At 34.8% G+C, this 23,772-nt stretch overlaps 5 protein-coding genes across 7 annotated transcripts; 3 read left to right on the top strand and 2 right to left on the bottom strand.

Moving 5' to 3' along the window:
* The first annotated feature begins 106 nt into the window (after positions 1-106).
* Positions 107-1,573, top strand: LOC107227144 (NAD-dependent protein deacylase Sirt4). 3 transcript variants are annotated; one of them, XM_046735325.1, is made up of 4 exons: positions 107-208; positions 448-724; positions 804-1,086; positions 1,178-1,573. In XM_046735325.1, the coding sequence occupies exons 2-4, from the start codon at positions 531-533 to the stop codon at positions 1,493-1,495; spliced, it is 795 nt and encodes a 264-aa protein (XP_046591281.1). In that variant the 5' UTR covers positions 107-208; positions 448-530; the 3' UTR covers positions 1,496-1,573. The 3 variants fall into 3 exon arrangements, with proteins under 3 accessions (XP_046591281.1, XP_046591280.1, XP_015523683.2); XM_046735324.1 differs by having other exon boundaries at positions 148-297; XM_015668197.2 differs by lacking the exon at positions 107-208 and having other exon boundaries at positions 215-724.
* A 328-nt stretch (positions 1,574-1,901) lies between these two features.
* On the bottom strand, positions 1,902-8,117 carry LOC107227132 (transmembrane protein 62). The gene is made up of 13 exons (XM_015668182.2): positions 7,511-8,117; positions 7,260-7,371; positions 6,983-7,120; positions 6,465-6,791; positions 6,202-6,334; positions 5,784-5,939; positions 5,237-5,384; positions 4,324-4,446; positions 4,087-4,168; positions 3,892-4,020; positions 3,639-3,813; positions 3,311-3,538; positions 1,902-3,144 (listed from the first exon to the last, which is right to left on the bottom strand). Exons 1-13 carry the CDS (start codon positions 7,730-7,732, stop codon positions 3,051-3,053), a joined length of 2,067 nt encoding a protein of 688 aa, XP_015523668.2. The 5' UTR covers positions 7,733-8,117; the 3' UTR covers positions 1,902-3,050.
* Positions 8,118-8,399: 282 nt separating this feature from the next.
* On the top strand, positions 8,400-15,532 carry LOC107227133 (dentin sialophosphoprotein). The gene is made up of 8 exons (XM_015668183.2): positions 8,400-8,553; positions 9,031-9,105; positions 9,572-9,799; positions 9,987-10,148; positions 10,315-10,464; positions 11,494-11,599; positions 11,944-12,210; positions 12,322-15,532. The coding sequence occupies exons 2-8, from the start codon at positions 9,031-9,033 to the stop codon at positions 13,821-13,823; spliced, it is 2,490 nt and encodes an 829-aa protein (XP_015523669.2). The 5' UTR covers positions 8,400-8,553; the 3' UTR covers positions 13,824-15,532.
* LOC107227112 lies at positions 14,868-21,088 on the bottom strand. The gene is made up of 22 exons (XM_046734342.1): positions 20,912-21,088; positions 20,661-20,813; positions 20,391-20,580; positions 20,118-20,303; positions 19,786-20,033; positions 19,458-19,628; positions 19,233-19,327; positions 19,009-19,045; positions 18,708-18,815; positions 18,549-18,609; positions 18,125-18,282; positions 17,811-17,984; positions 17,524-17,667; positions 17,227-17,409; positions 17,010-17,143; positions 16,765-16,913; positions 16,533-16,705; positions 16,325-16,471; positions 16,095-16,225; positions 15,845-15,965; positions 15,608-15,757; positions 14,868-15,476 (listed from the first exon to the last, which is right to left on the bottom strand). The coding sequence occupies exons 1-22, from the start codon at positions 20,918-20,920 to the stop codon at positions 15,315-15,317; spliced, it is 3,084 nt and encodes a 1,027-aa protein (XP_046590298.1). The 5' UTR covers positions 20,921-21,088; the 3' UTR covers positions 14,868-15,314.
* An 87-nt stretch (positions 21,089-21,175) lies between these two features.
* LOC107227124 (NADH dehydrogenase [ubiquinone] 1 subunit C2) lies at positions 21,176-22,345 on the top strand. The gene is made up of 3 exons (XM_015668173.2): positions 21,176-21,479; positions 21,830-21,973; positions 22,212-22,345. The coding sequence occupies exons 1-3, from the start codon at positions 21,302-21,304 to the stop codon at positions 22,259-22,261; spliced, it is 372 nt and encodes a 123-aa protein (XP_015523659.1). The 5' UTR covers positions 21,176-21,301; the 3' UTR covers positions 22,262-22,345.
* Positions 22,346-23,772: the final 1,427 nt, after the last annotated feature.

Genomic DNA, 23,772 nt, shown 5'->3' with positions numbered 1-23,772 from the left:
AAATACGCCGCAGGCCCTGATGTCGTTGTTCGCAATGTTTGTTCGAAATCATTCGATAAAGTAGACTGTGGTATATAATATTGCTCCGTCATATACCTAGACACTAGACAATAGTTAGACACGATTATAGCTAGTTTGGAGAACGCTTTGAGTACAGATATTAATGGCTGAAACCAAAGACGCTGAAATATATCAGTGACGCGGAAACGTATGTAGCCTTGATACCTCGATGGCCACTGTTATTGTATGGATTATTTCCATTATGTAACCTCCAATATTTTGGGGGTTTTTAACCTTGTTAGTTTCAACAATGTTTTCAAATGTATTATAGTAAAGTAGCAAATATCAAATAGAGTTAGCAGGGATATAAAATAATGTCTCTAAAATGGAGAAAGTTATTTCAAATTCACAATATTCAACAGAGTTTAAATTTCATTAATTTGACAGATCGTATCAGCTGTTCAACGCTAGCATTTGTACCGAAATGTCAACCCGTCGGAGAGAAAGAATTATCGGAATTGGAAAGTTTCATGACAAATTCAAATAAAATATGCGTTCTAACTGGTGCTGGAATATCAACTGAAAGTGGAATTCCAGATTATAGATCCGAAGGCGTAGGCTTGTATGCCAGGAGTGACCGAAGACCTGTATTGTACAAAGAGTTTTGTGAAAGTAAACAAACGAGACGACGATATTGGGCAAGGAATTACGTTGGATGGCCGAGGTTTGGTATTCTGATTACTTTTCAGTATTGACAAATCCAATCATCGAAGTAGAGCTGTTTGCTAATAACATTACTGCAGGTTCTCTTCTTTTGTACCCAATTCTACACACAAGATACTGAAGAATTTGGAAGATGCGGGGAAAGTAAGCTGCGTAATTACGCAAAATGTAGACAATTTGCATTTCAAAGCTGGAAGTAAAAATGTGATCGAGCTCCATGGAACTGCTTTTAGAGTTACATGTTTAAACTGCGACCATAAAATCTCTAGATACGATTTACAGAAAATACTACAGCAAAACAATAAACACATGAAGGCTGAAGCTCAGATGATGAGACCTGATGGAGATGTTGAATTGTCGCAGGTACCATCGATCATATACCAGAAAATAAATTCAATTATTAACATTATTGGTTACTGCTATATTGACATAAATTGCCCTTTCATTTCTTTAGGATCAGGTTGAAAACTTTGTTGTACCATCTTGCGGTAAATGTGGAGGAATATTGAAACCTGACATTGTGTTCTTTGGGGACAATGTTCCACGGCAAAGGGTGGATAAAGTAAAGCAGGAAGTGGAAATGGCGGATTCTTTACTGGTACTAGGATCTTCACTTTCCGTTTTCTCTGGGCTAAGAATAATTCTTCAGGCAGTCGACGCGAAAAGACCTATAGCTATAGTAAACATTGGTAAAACAAGGGCAGATCAGTATGCTCAAATTAAAGTAGCAGCAAGATGCGGAGAAATTCTCCCAAAAATTTGTTCTTTATAAGGTTATTTGTATAGTAAGTAATAAACTTATTTAAAATATTGTACAAAGTCAAGAAAATAAATATTTGAAATCATCAAATTTATCTATTTCCAATATTTACCATCATGCATAAGTCTTATTGCGTATTTTTCTATCGATGACAAGTATCGAGTATTAGATTCATAGTTGAGTAACTGAAATAAATTCAGGTAAAACACAAACCTAGTTATACATTCAATTTCGTAAAATTGTGGAAATTAAAAAATTATTTTCAGTAATGAGTTTGGAATACAAAAAATTGTTATTATCACAAAAATGGTTTTTTTTCCTAATCCAAAACCAACTTTCGGAAAAGTTTTAGTGAGTTTTAAATTAGGTTTTCAAACTTGTCAATATCATTACACATTCCTGATATCGATGAACACAGTTTTCTTTTTCAAAAATATTTATTATTCGCTGGCTTGTCTTTGTAACATTGAACTTGTGCTAGAATTACTACCCAACAATTGAACATATTCATCAGTGTTTTAACCCAATGAATAAATAACGCTACGTATGAGTTCATCAGTTATGTTATTTTTCAGACATTTTTTCCTGTACCAGTTACTCTATCTCGGTCAAGGAAAACCTGACTCAATTGTCCATTCAGGGAATACTTTCATATAGTTTTAGAAAAGATAGATTCATCTATTATTCAAAGAAACGGATCTTATCTAAGATTTCAATGCGACATCAATAATGGTTGTTGCATAGTTTTCCTATACAATACATTTATCGTGTTTGCTGCATCACATTAATATACGTACCTCATGAATAACGTGTTTGATCATTTGATTTTAGATAATCTTCAAATACTGTAAGATTGTAAGAGTTCATATCGACGATAATAAGTATATTCTTCGTGAGTTATTTCACCTGACAGAAAATCACACACTAAAAGCTACTTTGACACGCAGTATCCCAACTCCTGTAACGGACTTCAGAAATTTCAAATTCACTTGAAATGGGCTGTCCTAAATTCTTGCAATTTAGAAAAATACTGATAATTTTAATTCAATGGGATTTTCTGCTTTTACTTGCCTCTCTGATTTTTCTTCAACAATAAGAAACTTCAGGCCAAAAAAAGTAACGTCAATTACTCATTCTAGGTTGAATGGTTTCATCATATGCTGAAAGTACATTTTATATATACATACGTATGTCTAAATATTTACTAATTATAATAACAGACTGTGCGTTTTCAAATCAATTGTGTATCATCGACAACGTTTATTAATATAATTTGGAATTGTAAAATTCATATCAGCTGTCGATGGAGATGTTTAAACTTGACTCGCGGAAAACATTTATGAAACATATAACCCAGCTCAGTTTCTTACAAATATAAAGATTGTATCAGTGAGATCGTGTAAGATAGTTATCTTTGGTAGCTGATCAATTCTTGTATCCATGCATGTAGATTCTAATCAAGAAAGAATTCTGGAAATTGATATATCCTTTGGAAACCAACTTATGAGCGACTATTCAAATCCTAATTTAGGCTAACTAACAAATACCCATTCAAAACAGTTTTTAATCATTGTTTATGACTGCTAGACTCCTCCGAATTAGCCTCATTTTCCGTGTTGTTTATTACGGGTCTTTTGGATGACCATACCATTGCGGCGCTCCTGTTGTAAAAAGATATTTTGGTCTAAATATTACATAATAGAAACGATGAATTTGTTTTTTGTTAATTTAAAGAATAAATTGCCACATTCTCACAGCGAAACTTTCAGCTTAAACTCATACATCAGAAAATTATGAGAATAAATGTAGGAAAAATAAAATACTGACCTGAAGCATTTTTCAGGCATCACGTTAATTTGGTACCATAAAACTATGGCTAAAAGTACACTCCAAGTACGCATGGGACCAAGGATGATAGCCATGGTTCCATAAGCAAGCCAGAAAAAATACACCATACTTGCCTGCATAGTAACTAATAACACAAGCAATGTATGCCTCTGTAACAGATTTAATATTGTAGGAGGTTTTCTTGACGGTTTCTCCATTAGATATACCCTGCAAAAGATTAGATTATTGGTTTCAACACAGACGGGGAAATGTTTCTGGTAGAAATTTCAGGTGAGAACATGAAATGTCATTATTTGAATAAAATCACCTTTGGTCAGCACGGTGAGCTAGGATTAGTGTGAGAGGTAATTGAAAAGATAATAATTGAAAGAAACCATAAGCATAGGTGAAAGATCCAGGAAGGTAAGACGATCCAACCCATGTGCCCCATGCGAATATCATCCCAGTATGATTCTCGATGATTTCTCCGATACTCCATGGACCTATAAATATGAGTTAGTGAACACATCTTGCAAAATGTTACACGATTTGTAGAGAAATATATACACATCCCTACATACCCACTGTTAGATACAATGCATATAGTACTAATGGGTAGAAAAGACGGTCAATGGTGGACAGAATCCATAATTTGCGAATCCACCGCTGAAATACTTTTATGCGTATTCTAGGACGCTGCAGCTTTCCACCTAAGAATAAGCAGATGAGTTTTCAACACCATTCTGACCGAATGAAACAGATTTGTAATAGCTTACTTTCACAGAGCTTGTGGAGAAATCGAAGAACACTTAATGGAACCACCAGCAGAATCAGCATTGTGCCAAACAAAACTTGAAACTGTAATCATTATTAGATTGTTAGTTGGTCATTTACTTCTGAGCAATCTTAGCAAGAATAATTTCTCTATGTAATTAAAAGTAATATAGTTTGCACTTTAAAAAAAAAAATGTCCCAAGTCGGAAAAATGAATACAAGTTTTTTTTACCACTTACAAAGTGACTTATATTAGACATGAGAAGCATTCTGGGTAAGATTCGGAATGACAATCTGGTTCCATCCAAAGAAAATGGCTGACTTGTGAGTTTCTCTCGTCCATCATTATCCACAACTCGAACCTGTGAAAGAAACAGCATGACTAATGATGGAAGATGCTACTTTCACCCTTTATCTAAAGTCACGCCAGAACCTGATGAATTTAAATACAAAGAAACAAGGAGAATGCAGATTTGATGAAAAATGTAAGAAAAGTAGTTATAGTAGATACTAGTCGATAGTTATTAGTAATGCTGCTTATCGGTAGTAATAGCCAATAAAGCACCAGTCACGTACGATTTTTCTCATTTCGAACGATGAAATTCGTATCTCACAGCATTTCCATGCAGTGATTTTATTAATAATTTTAACATGATATCATTAAACTATTCAGGAACTATATCAATATAACAAACATTGTTATAATATGTAATATACTGCAACGAAAGGCCAAGTTAATCAAAGAATATTATCAAGACGGAAATACTCAGCTCAGATTCTACAGATATTTAGTTTTGGTTACATGAACATTGTCTAAAAAATATAAATCACATACTGTGGAAGTTGAGCAACAGAAAAAAGACGATTTAAAAAATATCAGTACAACTTTACCAACAAACCATTACCTAGAGTGATTAGAATTTCAACCAGTAAGTTGTTTACACAGAGAGTTTGACTTCAACAGGATTACCATATAGAGAGTATTTAAACATCAGATTCTGTGAGCAAGTCAAGACTATCTAAATGTCACAAATCAATGGTCTGACATCCAAATAACAGTATAAGAGTATATTGCATATTTATCAACAAGAAAATTGCGTTAAAAATCTCATTCAATATTCTGTGTGTAAGCAGCTTAACATGCAAATAAACCTGTATGTGATGGAGCCCACTTTTGTATTCTTTTGGATTCCATTTGACACTGTAAAGTGGCCCTTTAACTTGTCGGCATTCCAACCATCTCCCATTGTCAATCTGAACTTCAACAGATTTCAGATCTGTGATGGAGAATGCCAATACTCTGCAACAATTCATTAGCTAAGGATTGACTTTTTCACTGAGGAATATAACTTTTCACAATCTAATATTAAATTCGATATTGTATTATAAATTGACCAAAAATTGTAAAAGAAAAGAAAAAACAAAATAAGTAATGATTGGATAGCAGACAATGTTACCAGAATTGTTGCACCTCAATGATATAACACCGTATATGATATGAGATGATTCAGAGAAAATATTCTAGCCGCTTTATGCGTTTTCGTGAGTTTCATACTAAAATTAAAAGATTAAAAAAGTGAATAATAGCCAGTCCTCATTTTGAATAGAAAGCAATGACGAGAGAGATCCGATTAAAGCAGGCTTCATATGGGTAAAAAAGTTTATGGGGAGAGATGAACGCATTGAAAGCAGTGTTTACCTGATGTGCGTAGATTCAAAAATAGACTGTAAATTCTCTTTTTGCGGCATCACGTATAGTGCATGTTTCGGATTGGTGATCAATGCCACAGGCCAGTCACGATGTTTTATGTCAATAAATGAAAATTGACCATGATCTATTGCTGCTAGTCGATACCTAACAATAAGTAAAAGTAAATGAGGCAGAACTACTGGTAAAGCCACACCATAAAAATAAAATTCGAACTGTGCAATCTTCCATGCATGTTTCATGAAGTACTATAGACTATTAGAAATGCCAACAAGATCGAATTTGTACGGTATTCATGCACAGTTAGGTTAAATTTTTTCGCAAGTATTTATATATCGAGATAATTGTTTGAGGATATTTTACAACTTCTTTTCCTTATAAGATAAACAAGCCACTACATTTAGCTTACGCTCTGTTATCCTTCCAGTCCGCAAGTTCCAATTCCAGAAATCCTGCCTGCTGTAATGTGTACATGTTAGGCACAGTGCCAGCCAGTGTATGAAAGTGTCCACAAAGGTAGACAAGTCCTTCTCTATATCTCCCTAAATTAGAACAATCTGCCATTAATCATGACACGTGATGGTACTCACAAAATGCATGACATATAACACTTTGTGATATTAAATACAATGCATGCAATTTGCACTCCGTCTTCCGGCAAATTAGATTTACCCAAAATACTTCGAATCCCTCCGCTGCATTGTGCTAATATGCACGACGTTGGATAGTGTCCAAACCATATAATGTAATCTCCACCTTGTGCCCTTGCCTGCTGCACATATTTTCCAATACTATCCGCTTCGGTATTAGTGAAAATTCCGACAAAATTGAATGGTCTACGTGGCCCAGGTTCTAAGCAAGCGTCAATCGCAATGAAAGTATATTTCTCTGATCCGACTGCAGTTTGGTGCATATATGATCGTGGGTGCTCACGGCCCTGAACTGAATAGTTTAGGTAATAATTCTCTTTGGAAGCCAAGCTGAGCACATTGAAGTTGTCTGAAATTTTGGTAGCAAAGTTTATTATACAAAATTAAAAAATGTAGACAGTGTAAATCAAAATATAGAAAAAACGAAGGTGCAAGTCTATACAGATACTGATGATCGGTCATCAACTTCAACAGTTTCTGTTCCCACTCGCTGTGCTGTATTTTTGGCATTTCAGTTATGATAAATAGCTTGAATACTACCATGATTTCCTCTGACGTCGAGCCACTCAGTTTTTTTTAAAACATCCGATTCTTCTAGAACTTTCCTATAATGCTCCCATTCTCCTTGAATCTGCCCTGACCCCATTTTATCCTTTGCCTTTGCATCAGTCAAGTCACCTGTAAATTCACAGTTCATAATTTTTAATTTATATACTCAGAGACTCAGACAGACAAAATTTATTCACCATGTAAAATTAAATATTTGCAATCTAGCCATCAAGTCAAATTCCATAATATAATTCTGAAATAAGCTTACCAGAGGCAAGAACAACCGCAGGCCTGATCGCGCTAACCGTGATGTCACAAAATTCTTTCAATTCTGTAATTCTAGATGGATCTTGAAAGATGCTAACATGAATATCCGATATCTGAAAAATATTACAAGTAAATCAATGACCATACTGTGTGGTCTGAAATAAAAGTACGAAATCAGCTGCATATTGGCGGAGCATAACTTAGTGTAAGTAAAAAGGCATAGACATCGAACAATTGCTATCACAATCGAACCTGTAAAAACCACACAAGGTTGTCAGGCGAGTCAGAAATGTCATATTTCTTTGGAGGGAGCCATTGGGGTTCAGCGTCATCCAATCCTTCGTAGAGTGGTGTACTGTTAGTGGCATGCGAGTCAACGTTAATGAGATTGGTTACATTGGCCATAAACACTGACAGCATCAGTACGAAGACCAAAAAGATCACAGTAGACTTTGCTATCCTCATTTTCAACATTCAATACATCTTAACTGTCCACAGGCTGGTTTCTTTGATTCAAAAATCCGACGCTTTAAGCTTGATTTTAAATCCAGATTATTTGAATAAAATCGATCCGGTGTGGCTAAATTACGCCCGGCCACCTTTTTAGGCGCCTCGAAAAATTGTGCGTGTTACAGCATATACATTGTGTGTATGCAATAAAGAGGCATGCACGAATGTGCACTAAACTTCGCGATCAAAATAATAAATTGTTAGGTTACGAATTGGAGTTGACAGTATGAATGAGGTAGACTTTGGATATTAAAAATTTTTGAAAATCAATTAGGAGACACGTATTCCGAGGCTTATATTGACCGACTAGATAAGTATTACGATGTAGGAACAGGAATTGCACTGTGTGTGCAGATAATAAAAATAGTCCGATTTTCACGTCGTCTGCTCACCAGCTGTCACGTTGACACTTCCTCATTGCCACCTACTTATTTCATTTCTTACCGAAGTGTATAATTTTGAGGAAAGAAAAGCTTTGCGTTAACAAATTAATTTATTAATTGACAATTGCAATCGATATTGTTAGTTATTCTTTTTCGAATTCATCCGTCGAATCTAGTTGCGCTTTAATAATAGGAAGTCAGTTTTGCGCACGCGTTTTGACAGCTTAAATGCCGATGCCATCTGGCATTGCGGTCTGGAGGGTCTGGTCTGAAGCCCGATCGTCTTTCCCGTATTTTTGTACGCTTCTCTGCTCTCGCCTAGGTTCGTTTGATTGACAAGTACTCCGTTTGTCTAATGGAATAACGCCGAACCGATGCTGTAGTCAATTTACAAATCAGAAGGTACGGATATTTCGCATTATTTTATCAGCCTAAATTATATACGTAAACCTCCGTATGTGTGGGCGAATATTTGCAACAAAAACAAAAAATAGACAGGAAACTGAGGTGACATTCCTTCTTCGATGTCTGATCATACCATATTAAAACGTGATATGAAATACTAATTAACTCGGCCTAACTGTTGTTCGCAAATATTGTATTCGCCGTCCAGTTCGATTAACGTCTTTTACAAGCCATCGTGCCAGTATCTATATCGCCTTTTGATAAATTCGCATTAATCACATCTGTGAAACAGCAATTTCTTACTTTTATCAGTAATTCAAAGACACGTATCATCGCTACAGTACGTGTGCTACTTAGAGCACAGTTCTGCTTAACAAGTAAATGCGGCATTAAAAATTTAAACAATAGATTGAATTTTGAATAGTTTATATCTTCAGTTATACTTCACATGCACGTACATTCTACATGTTTCAGATGGCGTCGACTGCTTTGGAAGAGAAAATTAATAAGATTAGGCAAAGGAATGAAGAGATCCGGCGAAGGCATGAAGTATGTGTTACGGGTCATATTTACAAGATGAGTAAAGTAGTAGAATTGGGTAATTGAATACCCTGTGCTACAACGGCCTCATTGCTGACATCATTTTTACACATTCCTAAGATGTTTATCTATAGTCACGGCAAATATTGCATCTACACATATTTGATAGTTGATATCCAATACAGCAAATTATTTACATACTTATATCAGCAATGCAAAATTCTCATTCCAAGGAAACAATCATATGCATGATTATACGATCTGTATATGAATAGAATGTATTTATGAGAAAAAAGAAAAAAAATTACAAAAGATCTTTAGATAATTATGTAACTTTTTCTCAATTGTAAATGACGCATGAAACAAAAATTGCAATGGAAAAGGAAGATCTATTTGCTCAACAATGAAATTCACGTAACATTTCTGTGAAAGTTATTTAAAATTTACATTGGTGGTAATTTTTTTTTGCTCTCAGGAAGTGGAAGCAGACAAACAAAATGCAGCTAAATTAAATGCCCTGGTAAAAATGGTCCCCCCGACCGATTGGCCGGAGAGAAAGGAACCACCTGAATTCTCCAATCCACCTGCTCCAAGAAGTAATGGTAATTACAAGCCAAAATCTTTTGCGAGAGAACATCGTGTGCAACAACAGCAATATCATGCTGCAGGTGGAGATGGAAAGAAGACACACGTATTTGCTGAGGTATGTAATTTTCAGATTGAATGGTACAAGGGTAAAGAAATATTCTACCAAGATATTTGTCTTCACCTGTTTGAATTTAGAATATTAAATCCCAGTATATTATTCTCAGTGCAGTGGTACTTGAAAATAATCGAGTAAAAATAAGTGACTGTTTCATTGATATCTGAAAAATTCATTGATACTTCAGGGCGATGGACCACCTCCAGATCCTAGCTACAATTTTCTTGCTGACGCTGAAAGAGAAGAAAGGGCTAGAGATGATTTGAGAGATGATCGATTCAGAGGTCGCGGTGGATCTCAGCGAGGAACTTCTAAAAGAAGAGGCGGGGATCCGCAAGGGCATTCCAAAGTAAGTGATATTGCATGAGTCAAAAAAAAATGTTGACGTTGCACGAAAATCTTTTAATATTATAGTTGTAATAATATTTTAAATCAGTGACTCGATTTACTGGTAATAACTTAGTTACTCCAGATGACAGAGTAAATATTGAATTTACTTCTTTCTCATTTCAAAGGATTATCGAGGATCAGCCTCGGGAACTAAGGATGCTACCAGACCAGAGTATGAAGCTTGGCGAGCTGAGCGCAATCGAATTGACGAAGCCCGAATTAGTCGCCAACGTACAGCTGAGGGTAACTGGCGTCGAGAGTGGGATAATAATAAGGTGAGTCTTAACATGTTTTATTACGCAAGAATGATAATCCTTATAGAGATATCTGAAACTGCAAGAAAGAAGTGCAAGTGCAAGTTACAAGTTCAGAGAGAAAAAAATAACAATCTCCAATTCAAATTTTGAACTACAAAATCAGAATCGTGATTAATGATTTAAAAGCCCTCGGATACTGTTACCTGAAGATATTACGATTTTTTTTTTTTTTTTGAATCACTATAATTGATCCAACATTACAAATTTTGGTAGTGTGACGTTGGATTCTTTATCGGTGACCCAAAAAACCGCCACCCACTAATTTCTATCAAAATCGGAATATTTTTAGATTTTGTTTCCATCATATTAGATTCGCCCTTGTGGATTCCGCAAATCTGACCTCAGATTCGTAATCAGCCACCCAACAAACTTTCGAGTACCAATTTTCATTCAAATCCATTCATCCATTCTCAAAACACTATTTTTATTTTACATTTGGAATTTTTTATTAAAATAATTCAAAGAGTACTGAACCCGCGTTCAAAGCAAAAATCTAATCAAGTCTAAGTTTGGAAAAGCCACATCGATTGAGCCCAAGATCATTGAAATCTGGCAACTTGTTCTTGAGATATTATTGAATAAAAAAATTGATCACACACTTGCTTACATACGCATAGACAGCATCTGAAAGTGATCAGAAGTGGTTGTCTGGATCTCCAAACATCGAGAACTGATGAAACATCAACTTTACATTTTCGAGGTTGTTGCAATAACTTCCTTGTTTCTCTGAGAACAGAGAAACGGGAATTTAAAAATGGTTTAAATAGTAGAAAGGTAGTAGAAAGTAATGATCAGTATTGCACCAACTCAAATCTTGCAGTCAAGAATTTCGTTTTCATTTATGAGAAAGGAAGAATGTGAAAAAATGGGAAGTTAGTTCCAAATTGTTTCCATCAAGCCCGTATTATTGCGAATAAACTAAAAAATTCGATGCGAACGATTTTTGCCAATCAAATGGCGAAAGGTGAAATTATTCTTGTGCTTTAGGTAAACGTTGCGGAAAATGAAACTGGAGCTCCAAAATCTGTGCGCCTAAATATTGGAGAGACTGTTAGAAAAGACCACAAGGAGTTCGATAAGTGGCAAAGCAATGGTTAGTATTACAGATTACGGTAAGATTACGGGAACATTATTCAGATATTTGAGTTTCTGATCATACATAGGTAATCCATTGCATTTTTAAACAAGTACTCATGTCTTTGTGCGATCTGAATAGACTGAAACAATAAATAGGAAGCAGCTGTTCACACTTGATAAAAATATTATCGCGTGTAGATAGTTTTTGTTGAACAAGGTAGCCAAGTTATGAGATTCGTTAGGAGGGTTAGGAGTAATGGTGAACGATTAAAAGTTGAAAATCGATAGAATGAATTATCTGTTATGTAGATTTTTGGTAATGGACATACCTTGTTACTTCTCTTGCGATAATTGTACCAGGCAATGATCATGATTCCCCTCGTGGCCGTGGTGGAAAGCAGCATGTTAGTCGTGGTGCTCCGAGAGGATCTCCTATCAATCGAGTTTACCAGCATTCAAATTCGTTTGAGCAATATCATGGGCATACGTCACCTTCAGCTAATAAATCTGCATCTCTGTCCCCGAACGGAATTGATGAACGGACTGTTGTAGCGACTGATAAAAGTATCAAAGTTATTGTCAATCACGAGACAACTACTAGCAAGAGTCCTGTGATGAGTGTTAAAGGTATGTAAATGAAGATAGCAAGAAATTGAGAATCAATGTCCGGCATATTTAGCAGAAATTCTTAGTACATAGATGTCAGAAAACGAAATTATATTTTTAATAAACTTTTAGTGAGTTCTTCAAGTATTGCTGGTACAGGCCGGGTTGGACCACGTCAAAAACCCCGCATTCTGTACAGCAGTCAATCAGAAAATGAGGCATCCAGCCACGAACATGATAAATTTTTCAATCATAAATCTCCAGATGATAAAACAAGTCATGTTTACTTCAACCGAGATAATGATGAGCAACAGCGCTCTGTTCCAAAGAGCCCACATCCACATCGTAAGACGGATGGTAACTCTAAATCTCCGTATTTACCTAGGAAAGAATTTAAGTATGATGCACAACAGCAGAGACCTGGAGAAAACGAATCTAAATCACCATACACGCAACGAAAACAAGTTAAAGACTCTCCAAAGTCTCCGCATTTTGAAAAGAAAGCCGATTTTTCAAATCGGGACTCTAATATTAGGCAAAAAAACAAATCTTCGGGTGCATCTACTCATTCTCAAAAACGAACGTTTGATAAGACCAAGCATGATTCACAGAAATATACTACTCCAAAAAAGTTTGAAGAGCCGTATACTCCAAAACCTCAACGAACACATAAGCGAAATGATAAATCAAAAAGTTTACACCACGGTAACTGTAGAGAAGGGCAAGAACCGAATACTAACGAAAGCAACACACAGTCAGACAATCTTAATAACGATAAATCTGAACGATCTACCAATAACCAAATTGTCAATAACAGTGAAAATTACAATGAAACCAATAATGTAAACGATATCTGTGAAAAACAATCTTCTGAGGACACTGCGCTTGTTAACGCAGTCAATGAAACCGAAAACGGAGACAAGTTTGCGTCGAAACCAATTATAAATTCAGAAAATGCCAGTCCATCTACTGGTGTGATAGGAATTGAAAAAAGTGATACTGATAAAATTTGCTCCATTGATACTTGTGATATAACTGACAAATCTGAACCAATGATTATACTGAACTATGAGAATACCAGTTCAGAAGAATTATGTAATAAAAATGCTGAGAAAGAGAGTGAAATTGATTCTATGATTCCGAATTCTGATGAAGATAAAACCGGTGAACACTGTGATATTGTTGAACAAATTGAGACTAGTAACGAATTGCCAAAAGTATTAGATGAATCACAAAAAAAACCAGACATTCAAACAATTACTGAAATCAATATAGTAGACAGTACACTGGAAACAAACTGCACTGTCGAAAATATATCTGATAACGAAATTAAATGTGAACAGCTGAATTCAATTCCTGCAAAAGGCCTTGATAATGTGAAGGAGCCGGAAGAAAATGTACTCACTCTGACAAATGAACTGCAGAGTGAAGCAAAAGCTGAAATATTTCAGAAGCCTAAAGATATTGCAGAAGAACTTCTGCAAGCTAGTAACGCCGTTGAGACCTCAGATGTCGAGAAAGAAGCGCTTTCATCACTGGAAATCAAGGTGCAGGATAATGAAGAAATAGCTTCAAGCAATGTAGACAGCCAAGTTGTTAAGAATCCAGAAGATAAAGAAACTTCAGTAATCTAAACAAAATAATTTGTACATAATATAGTGATGCACAAAAACTGGTAATGCTAAATAAACGAAATTTTTTTAATGTTATCAAAACAGATGGCATGATGATGTAAATAATGCAAGCAGAGATATCGATATCAAGTTGCAATGCTCAATTTATATATCTTGCAAGTTTGTAAATTTTGTGTCAATCGAAATGAAATCTTATAATTTGTAATCAAGACGGTTATTGAAAAAATATGATCATGCCAACTGTATGGTTAAAATATAAGATTTCAAAAGAAGTTTGAAATTGTCAACAATTTCCATTCATAAAAATGTATCCAATATTTCTAGTTTAACAATAATTATTCGGAATTTTATTCTCTTATTTGTTATACTGCCACTTATGAGTAAAAATCTTCTTACTCAAAAGTTATCTATCGTGATCATATGGCAGTTTGATTTTTTCGTTTAATATATTTGACATGATCTTAATTTGTCTTGTTCAACTTGAAGCAATACTATTACATTTTGGGTACCATCAATATTACTTATATTTATACTCTTATCGATTATTGTTGAAGCATAGTAATCTTTACTGCCATTTAATGTTGAATAACATTAATAATAGAAGTCAGAAATGTTGAAAATGGTGAACGCACATATTGGAGTCAATGGTAGCACCAGACTTATTGTAACACAATAAAATATAATATGCGTATTCACATAAGTAAATACGAAAAAAAGTAAATGAAAAGAAAAAGAAAATTATTTATTTTAAAAAACAATCGAATATTTTTATACTAAATATTTGAATTTAAAAATTTAAGATGCAAGACTGCTTTAGAAAAAGAAATATGAAGAATTTTTTTTTTTTCTCATCACGAAATCGATATTTATTTATTGCAAATTTTTACAAGTTTATTTTAGCACACTGTTGAATTGTTTAGGATTTATATGTGTATTTATTTTGTTGTTATTTAAATTTTTGTTATTTATGTTATTTTATTAACAATTATAATCAACCAGTTTCTGCAGACCACTATTTATGTGACTTGATTTTTTTGAACGCCGTCACCAATACAAAAGTACTATCTAAATAGTTTATGTTGGTTATTAAAACTGCAGCTTCCATAAATTTCAAGAATGTTAACCATTTTTATAATAAGAAATGAATAATTTTCATGTTAGAAGTAACACACTGTATAGCATTCAACATCACAGTCATCGTGTGATAGTTGCAAATGCATGGTACACCTTAATCTAATTTATGTATCCGTGTACTTAGGTGCTTGCAAGTAAGGTAATTTTACTCTTTACACGTAACTCATTGTTATTGATAGAGCATGTAATTTTACATTTGTTAACGCTGTGGATACGGTATAATTATTTCCAAATAATATAAAATAACTCATGAAAATATAAGTTAAACCAGATATTTTCCAAGTCGTTGCTTGATATAAAATAATTATTTAACATACCTACGGGTTGCTGCAGGAATATATGCAATCTTGAATTTCCTCAGTTATCGTCAGGCTCGTGGCAATCCTGGCCACCTTCAAATTCTGGTGATTCGTGCATAAAACTTTCCTTGGAATCAATGGTTAACATAGGAGTTACATAATCGAGACTGTCCATTAGGTCCTTTATCATTGTCCATACCCGTACATTCGACAGATTGTTCTGATATGTTTTCAAAAAAATAAAAGTCAATAAATCTATAATGCTTGCTAACAAAATATAATCGTTCTTTATTTTACCCTGTACCCCCAATACTCAACAAACAAGTCATTTTTGTTAAGTATTATTATTACCTTCAAAACTTGTCTATAGCATTGGAGAAATTCGTCGTAACGCTGTAATGACATGTTCACTAAGCATAGATAGCCCCACACTTCAGCATTATGCATGCTCAAATTATTAGCTTCTGTCAGTGATTTTTCAGCATTTTTCATATCGTTCAACTATGTACAGTAAAATAAAATTTAAGTTTATTCATTGCGATATCATCATGTCCCAAATATTTATGTTAATAATTGGACATAACATACGTAATAAGAGGCAATTCCTACACCAAGCCATGACCGACATGTCGGTGAATTCTTACAAACAACAAGGAAAAGTTTTCTTGCAGCTTCGTATTTATCAGTGTCAAGATATAGGTATCCCAATCTGATATTCAAGAGTTTTAGTGGACCACAAATCATGTTTTCAACCTACTAACTTACTCTATTTCAAAATATATTCTGAGTACTGAAATATAATGCATCATTTCCAAATGGAAGAGTTATATTTGTTTACCTTAGCTGTGCAAGATGTAGGTCTTCAGGACGATCAAATGAACAATTGGCAAATTCGTAACAGTACATTGCTTGGTCAAAGTTGCCCACTTTCAAGTGACAATGTCCCATTAAGCTTGCCACTGAGTATTCCTGGAAATTTTCATTAGTACACCAATTAAGTATTCCTTTTTCAACTAGAATGTGTAAGTGACGATCGCTAAATTGCAACGATTATTGTTATACACGTACCATTCCATGTAAGCTTACTAGTTCTTGTAAATGGCATATTGCATCGTCATATCTATCTTCCATATAATGTTGTGTAGCCATAAAATACAGAAAATATCTTGTTCTGCCCATTTCTAACAATTCTTGTGAAAGCGCTATGCCTGCAAACTGATTTAAATACTTCGTTATTGCAATTTATGAGAATCAGAGAAAAATAAATTTTTCTTACATCCAAGCAAAACATTTTCAGCAGTAAAACTGCTGTTACAAGATAAATTCTATTCTTTGGATAATTTAATGCTGTCCAAACCAATGGATCGCGATTCAAAAAATGGGTGGAAATGCTATCCAAATCCTTGTCTTTCATGCACTTTAGTGCAACTTGAATAGTGACATCAGCACCTGAAATTTAAAATTACATGTGGTATCACTTCACAGTTTAATGTAACAATATAATATACCTAGGAAGTATTCCGTTCGAAGATAAAAGAGATGAAGAATAGCCCATCCTTCGGGAAACCGAGGATAAATTTTTGTCACAGTTTGAAGAAAAACCTCTGCATCACAGTACTGTTCTTTATGACAAAGAATTACGCCATATAAAAGTAATCTGTGTAAGAATTAATAATTATCATGAAAATTGTAGATATCCAAGCGCATCGATGAAGTAGTAATAATTGTGATCAAACTATGTAATCAGACTCACGCGATTTTATGCTTTTTGTCTAATACAATGGCCTCGCGACAACATTCTGTGGCACGGTCTATATCTTTAATGCGAAGTAAGTATACGGCATACTCGACCCAACTATCAGGATTTTTTTTATCCTTTTCTATTATCTAAGAGGACAGTAGGAATTGGGATTTGAATACAATAATCGTAACGGCTTCACCAATTAGAAATAAAAAATGACAATGCATACATTTAGATACTCTGTACGTGCATCGTCTGTGGACTCAAATGCACATGATTCTTCTGCAAAGAAACTTGCGTTTGCAATAGGATTACCATTTAACAAGTCTCTGGCGTTCTGGCCCTCGACAACTATATTCAAGGTGCGATGCATTTGTTCGACCAGGTATATATAAGTTGTAGCGACAAAGTTCTAAAAAACGAAAAAATCAATAATTTAGCGATTATGAATTTTCGTTCTGAAACATTTTTTGTTAGAAATTGTAGTTATTTTATAGTTTTACAATAATAAGTAATTGTAGTTTACCTGACACTCTTTTTTACCGAGCATATACATTTCTATTTTGAATTTTTGATCCAGTAGCATTATTATTTTACTTTTCAGTGTACTACGTACGGTCAAATATGATCCTGTGTCATGTAGATATTGTACAAAGCAAGCAATGTCATCCTGAACAAATTGAATGTTTCATAAAAATTGATTTTGAGAATAAATTCAATACAAACAATTTGATTGACATTGGTTGTTTTACTGTCAATTATATAATGCAATGTAAACTAGTACTGAGTGGTAGCTTCTACTTGAATAATCACCTTAATGTAGCTGTATTTACAGTCCTTCTGATCACCTGATCCAACATTAATATCGTCACCAAATTTTTTCCCGCTGTTAGATCCTTCATTTGAACCAAATATTTCTACAGATGATGAAATCTTATGGGATCTCTGCTGAGATGCACTAGGTATCATATGGTTTTGAATAAAATCCTGCATACCAAGTGATTGTCGTGCTTATTACTTTATTAAAATCATTTACAATATCACGACATTTACCAATACGCAAGAATGTAAAATTCAAATCGAGGTATTGAATGATGAAGAATTTAATTATGACGACAAAGTGATACCTGGTATGCTTCGCAAAGTGTGTCTACTAATTTTCTGATACAGTTTGAGTACTGTTCTTCAGCCAGATCACTTGTACATGGTATTGGTGGTAAGATACAACTGTGTACCATCTTGTCTATGCTGTAAATATTGCTTAAGAATTGTACTGAATTACTTGCTTACAATTACCTTGGAAAGTATGAATAGTGTGAAAAATGCGTACAGATTAATGCATTCAATCAATATTGCAACTATCCATTATCATCCAACTTTATAAACAACTATTAGTTTGTCGTTACCTTCAAACATTCTTTTATCGATGCTGGAAGTACCTTTACATAGTACATTATAATTCAACTTGCCTGCCTGTCAGATCTGCCAATGTTCGTGCTGGCTGCAATGAATGATGTAATTCAAACTCGATGATGACAAATGTAGACTGACCGTTTTCTGACATTACAGGAAAACTTGGTACGTATTCAGTCTCTGTTGATACTCCTGCAGTCTGCTTGTATAAATTGTTCAGTTTGAAGAAATTATAGTACAATAGTGTTACGAAACTCGAGAATTTCATATCTGATGTCTTATAGTTGCTTTACCAACCATTGGAAGTGAACTATCTTTTGTAGAAGATTTTCTCCTCTTCAAATCCTTTTCTTTGATCGACTCTTTTGGTATGTATTTTACAAATACAGATTTATGAACTCCCGTCTGTTCAGCCATAGCTGACAAACTGAACGTGTGTAATCGTGCAACCACTCGAGTTCTTGTCGCTGTGTGTGTAAAATTGTATACCGCATTTCTTCAAAATTGAAAATACTACAGGGATTTTTATCTCAGAAATAAAAACAATCAATAGGATGTATGTGTATTTTGAAAGTATAATTACTTCACTTTAACTTACTGCCAGGATAGAGGAGGTCAGAAACGTCCACATAGCTCTGAAATAGTAGGTAAGTGTCCGTCTCTTTTGTTTTTTGCTTTCCTCCATTCTTTGCCTTTCCACTAACATTAAAAAAAAACGGCCAATACTTGTACCTGCATACAAAAAAGTTAAGATGTGACTGGTACTTCCTTAATATCAGGCACTTTTCTCTCAGATTTAATTTTCACTTCATTAATATTCACCTTTTGATTGCGCTCAACATCTCTTCAGATCCTGAATGCAAAAGCAACGAACGTCGCATAGAATTCCACTGTACTCTTGCTACTGTTTCTGATAACTGTTCATGAAAATTATAGGCGGTACATAGATTATGAGAAGTCAGTTTATATTTCAACTGATAAGTCATCTTTCTGACAATGAGTCTAATCAGCTAGCTGACTATTCAAGACAGGAATACTCTTGTGTACCTTGAGGTCAAGGTCGTTTTTAAGTTCATTTCTTGTAACATCACTATTCAGTTTGTATTTTGCGAACTTAGCATGTCCTTCCAAATGGGCTAATGATTCCCAACACTTAACTTTTTCAGTATCAGGAACACTCATCCTTACACCACTGTCAAATGTAATATCATCTGGCACCTATGTTAAGCAGAGCAAACAACCAATTTTCATTTTCCACTCAAATGTTATTCGGCAAGAGTATGATATACATGAGAATACCGCTTGATGGTGAACCCATGTAACAAATGATAAATACATGGTCCAACGCTATTGTTAATAACCAGGTATAACATACTTCACTTGAGGCATAGACGACTGTGCTTGCTTTGTAGTCCATATCTTCAGTGAAAGAAGATGGCAAGTTATAAATGCTTTCGACGGTGATTGTCAGAAAATTGATGTTCATTTCAGGAGGGAAAATGTTTTTATCCAGTAACCGTGCCGAGACAGTTAAACGTGGTAAGCTACTCCAAGAAATAATTGCTTCACTAGCATTGAGCGATGGCACTTCCAATATCAGTTTTTCTGTCAGGCTTTCTTCTCCTGAAGAGTTTATGAAGAGATATTGATTATTTATAACAACTCTTAGTCACAAAACGTTTTTTCAGTTTACAGTGCTCTGTTTACCTAAGAACAGTGGTATAAGATCAAAATTGCAGATTCCTAAAATAACTGATTCATGATTTCCCTTCGAGTTTTTCAGTTTCAAGGCAGAACTCCGCTTTGCCTTGTCCTTACTGCTGGCATCCCCAGATGCATCGATGGTATTCATTGTCGCATTATTGCTACTGTTGCAATTTGTCAAAGCGGTTACTGCAAAATTCAAACATACCAATGAAACCCAGAAAAATGTATTAAAATCCGAAACATATCTGATTTTAGCACAAAGTTCTTCCCTACTTAAAATTGGCGTCGATACTGCGGTTTGCGTGCTGCTCTCTTTATTTATTACAATTGTAAACAGAGTATTATAATCGATGTTGATCACAGAGTCCTCTTCAATCTGGTCTAATTTTAGCAAAGGACTTTCTCCCAACATATTATCATTGTGCTGAACTTTTATCAGTACCTCGATACCCTCTCCTCCCACCTGCGTATTAAATTAACTGTAAATTATTCACATGGCCATGAATCATAGATGATTTTAATTCTCATGCTTTGAACACCTACCATATTAACTGTAGACAAATTTTCAATACTGTTGATAGTTATCTCGATTGACTTTTGGATATCTGATTCTTCCGGAGATAAAGCGGATGTATTTGCCTGGGCGGGTTCAGCTAAATTCTCTTTTTCTATCTCATTTTTACTACCAGCTTTGCCCTGAAAAAGGTTAGAATAAATTAATTGTAAAGTAATATCCAGACACAAATTTCATCCGGGTGATCGATATGCTTGTATTGCATCTCATACTTCTATACCTTAGTCATATTCACTAATTTATACGAAATGTGTAACGCAGTAAACTTGTTTTTATTTTAGCAGAGAAGGTAACTGTCAATATAAGCACTTCCAGATTCAATATCACACTTTTGTTACTACTGCGCGAATTAACAAACACTTGATATGCAACATCAATTTTCCAATGTTACCCAGCTGAAAACGAAATCGCCGGAAATTCAAAGAGTTTCGCGCTTCGAGATCGATAGTCGTACTCACAGCCATTTTTGACAGCTGAGCTAGTATCGAAAGTCGATTAAACGACGTTCGTCCCTGATCATACACTTTTGATATCAATTAATTTGGCTCAAGCAGTATTGCCCTGACTAGAACCTTGACTATCCGTGAAGTCGAAGAATCTCGTGTGGACGATGGGCGAAATGACAGAGAAAGAACCCAACATACAGTGGGCTTTAGACCTATTGACACCCCATCCAGAGCGTGAACGTTTTGTTTTATACGATTATTGGCCTCCTGTAACGTGTGCTCTGGCAGGTTTCGCCTCGGCTCTAGTCGTAAATTACTTTGGAAAAAGACCTTTAATGTCAGGTAATTACGTCAATTTATATATTTTGAACCCAACAAATTTAGAACGAGCTAACCGGTGGTAACTCGTTATCGATCCGCCCCTCAACATTTGAACCTAACCTTACTTACCCTGTTACGCAACAATCGCAAGTAACAATAAATTTCGTTGTAAGTATCATCGGAATTGTTGTTTTCTTACAGCTGTCAGCTAAAATTTCAACTGTTTTGCACTCTACTTATTTTGTATCTTGTATGTACGAAAATCCCACGTACAGTCATTAGCTGTCTAAATTGAGATGACCATTTTGCACATTGATAGTAATAACATTGAAATTGATCCCCAATGTATTGACTCGAATTTTTTCTTCCAGGAATTCAATCACACATAGTGCTTACCGTACTGGGAGCTGGTATAGGTCAATGGGGTCATCTCAAAAGAGAAAGCATACTTTCAGAGAGGGACGCCGTTTTTCGTGATTACATTCGGCGCCATCCTGAAGATTTTCCAGAGCCAGGTAAACAGTAATATTCTGTAATTTTATACACATGACAGGATCATAAATTTTTATTTTAAATGTTTTTTTGTTAGCTTTGCTTCAATCATCATGATTATTTTATACTTACTAAATACTGCCACCATTTTCAATGTTATTATGAACAGATCTCAGTAACTTTTCTTCCACCTAGTAAAATCTCAATGCTGTCAGCTCTAGCAGCAACTTGACCTAATTCAGAATACCAATTCTTTTTCAGAACGTAAAAAGTGGGGTGACCAATTTCTGGAGTGGGTTCCAGTGCGCTAGACACAATGAGAATATTGTATCGTTTTCATAGGTCATTCATACATGCAATACTACTGTTTCTGAATAAATGGTGAATATTATTAACTTCTCTTGTAAATATTTACATAATATAGAATAACGAAAGTATTGAAAACAGTCTTGTATAGTGAATTTTTGAAGGTTCTTCACTAGTATTAAACTTCGACACAGTTTTGTGTAATAGGCCGGTAGCATTCAGGTTACATCTTCTTCATGCCACATTCGCTTTACTTTTTACATCCTACGAACTATCTATAAAACCTTTCTGCAATTGAAGGGTATGCCGTTTTTGCGTATACCAAGGATTCTATTTTTTTTACACATAACAATAATGTTCGAATGATATCAATTGAATTACACGAGGTTAAAGCTAGCAGCCAGAATTAGCAGCCAAACGTTCTAATGTTTATTCAAATAAGGTAGTGGAGTCCGAAAATCAAAATTTCGTGAAACACCTTGAACCCCCAACACTTTTATAGAATAATGAGGATAAAACTAAACTGAATTTTTCCATTTCCAAAAAGTTAAACACGTTTGGCTGCTAGCTTCGACTTCATTTGAATCATAATTTGAATTGAAACGAAAAAATTAATTTTCATCGCACGGATATATCTATTTTCTTGAGTGAAACTCTTAATCACTCCTCTTCTGCCACAAGAGGACTTGATTTACCTTTAATGACGTGTACATATATAATCTAGACATTGTCTAACGAGCAACAAGTTTGTCTGAACTTTATTTATCATCTTACCTTGTTCCGTTAAACCTAATGTGTTAGCAAATTATTGGAGGGAAAGGTACTGAAAGGTTCCGATATAATCTGAGAATGAATAATGGTAGAACTTATCTTATTACTTGCTCCAAGCTTGAGTAGCAAGCTAAGCTGTCGAGAAAATTATTTGACAGCCATGTGTTGAGTGAAACACGAAATACATCATACAAGTGTTATATCATAATGATATAGCAGCTTACATATTTCCCATCACATCAAGTGCACAGTTTTTAACAATGAGCTTGAATGGAGTAGCTTATTAAATGCGATCCCATTTTTGAAAAGTGAGAGTGATTCTACAAGTAGCAATGTAGAGTCAGAAAACTTTCCAACATGCAAAGCTTCCGTGATTCTATAGTAAAAAAATGAGGATTGGAGGATGAAATATGGGCCGAAATGAAGTGATCAAAACACTCGATTGAGCCAAGAAAATTATTGCAATTTATTGGCTCGCAGAGGAAAAGCCGCTGAGGCATAAAAACCCCTTATTATCTAGTAATAAAGTCGTGTCAAGGGTGTATGAGGTGTGAGTGTACGATCCATGGTTTTATCTCGCATGTGGAGAGCTGCTGTGAGATTCAGAGGCCTGAAGGCGTGAACCTACTATTTTTTAATTGGAGAGGAGAGGAACAGAGACTCAACTGAGAGGATGGAAAAATGAGAATACCTAAGATGATCCGCAGCGATGTTATCGTTACCGTAGACTCGATTTGACTGAAAG

This window comes from Neodiprion lecontei, chromosome 3, assembly GCF_021901455.1.
Source record: "Neodiprion lecontei isolate iyNeoLeco1 chromosome 3, iyNeoLeco1.1, whole genome shotgun sequence".
NCBI classification, from domain to species: Eukaryota; Metazoa; Arthropoda; class Insecta; order Hymenoptera; family Diprionidae; genus Neodiprion; species Neodiprion lecontei.
This window is presented reverse-complemented; position numbering and strand designations above follow the sequence as displayed.

Excerpts from the sequence above, each read along its gene's own strand:
- LOC107227144 (XM_015668197.2), top strand. The coding sequence starts at position 375 with ATGTCTCTAAAATGGAGAAAGTTATTTCAAATTCACAATATTCAACAG. Across the intron at positions 725-803 it reads AATTACGTTGGATGGCCGAG|GTTCTCTTCTTTTGTACCCA; the intron begins GTTTGGTATTCT and ends ACATTACTGCAG. Across the intron at positions 1,087-1,177 it reads GAGATGTTGAATTGTCGCAG|GATCAGGTTGAAAACTTTGT; the intron begins GTACCATCGATC and ends TCATTTCTTTAG.
- LOC107227132 (XM_015668182.2), bottom strand. The coding sequence starts at position 7,732 with ATGTTGAAAATGAGGATAGCAAAGTCTACTGTGATCTTTTTGGTCTTC. Across the intron at positions 7,372-7,510 it reads ACCTTGTGTGGTTTTTACAG|ATATCGGATATTCATGTTAG; the intron begins GTTCGATTGTGA and ends AATATTTTTCAG. Across the intron at positions 6,335-6,464 it reads AGGGATTCGAAGTATTTTGG|GGAGATATAGAGAAGGACTT; the intron begins GTAAATCTAATT and ends GTTCTAATTTAG.
- LOC107227133 (XM_015668183.2), top strand. The coding sequence starts at position 9,031 with ATGGCGTCGACTGCTTTGGAAGAGAAAATTAATAAGATTAGGCAAAGG. Across the intron at positions 9,800-9,986 it reads AGACACACGTATTTGCTGAG|GGCGATGGACCACCTCCAGA; the intron begins GTATGTAATTTT and ends TTGATACTTCAG. Across the intron at positions 11,600-11,943 it reads CGATAAGTGGCAAAGCAATG|GCAATGATCATGATTCCCCT; the intron begins GTTAGTATTACA and ends TAATTGTACCAG.
- LOC107227112 (XM_046734342.1), bottom strand. Across the intron at positions 20,581-20,660 it reads ATTTGTCTACAGTTAATATG|GTGGGAGGAGAGGGTATCGA; the intron begins GTAGGTGTTCAA and ends TTTAATACGCAG. Across the intron at positions 18,610-18,707 it reads AAGATAGTTCACTTCCAATG|ACTGCAGGAGTATCAACAGA; the intron begins GTTGGTAAAGCA and ends TTATACAAGCAG.
- LOC107227124 (XM_015668173.2), top strand. The coding sequence starts at position 21,302 with ATGGGCGAAATGACAGAGAAAGAACCCAACATACAGTGGGCTTTAGAC. Across the intron at positions 21,480-21,829 it reads AAAAAGACCTTTAATGTCAG|GAATTCAATCACACATAGTG; the intron begins GTAATTACGTCA and ends TTTTTCTTCCAG. Across the intron at positions 21,974-22,211 it reads TGAAGATTTTCCAGAGCCAG|AACGTAAAAAGTGGGGTGAC; the intron begins GTAAACAGTAAT and ends ATTCTTTTTCAG.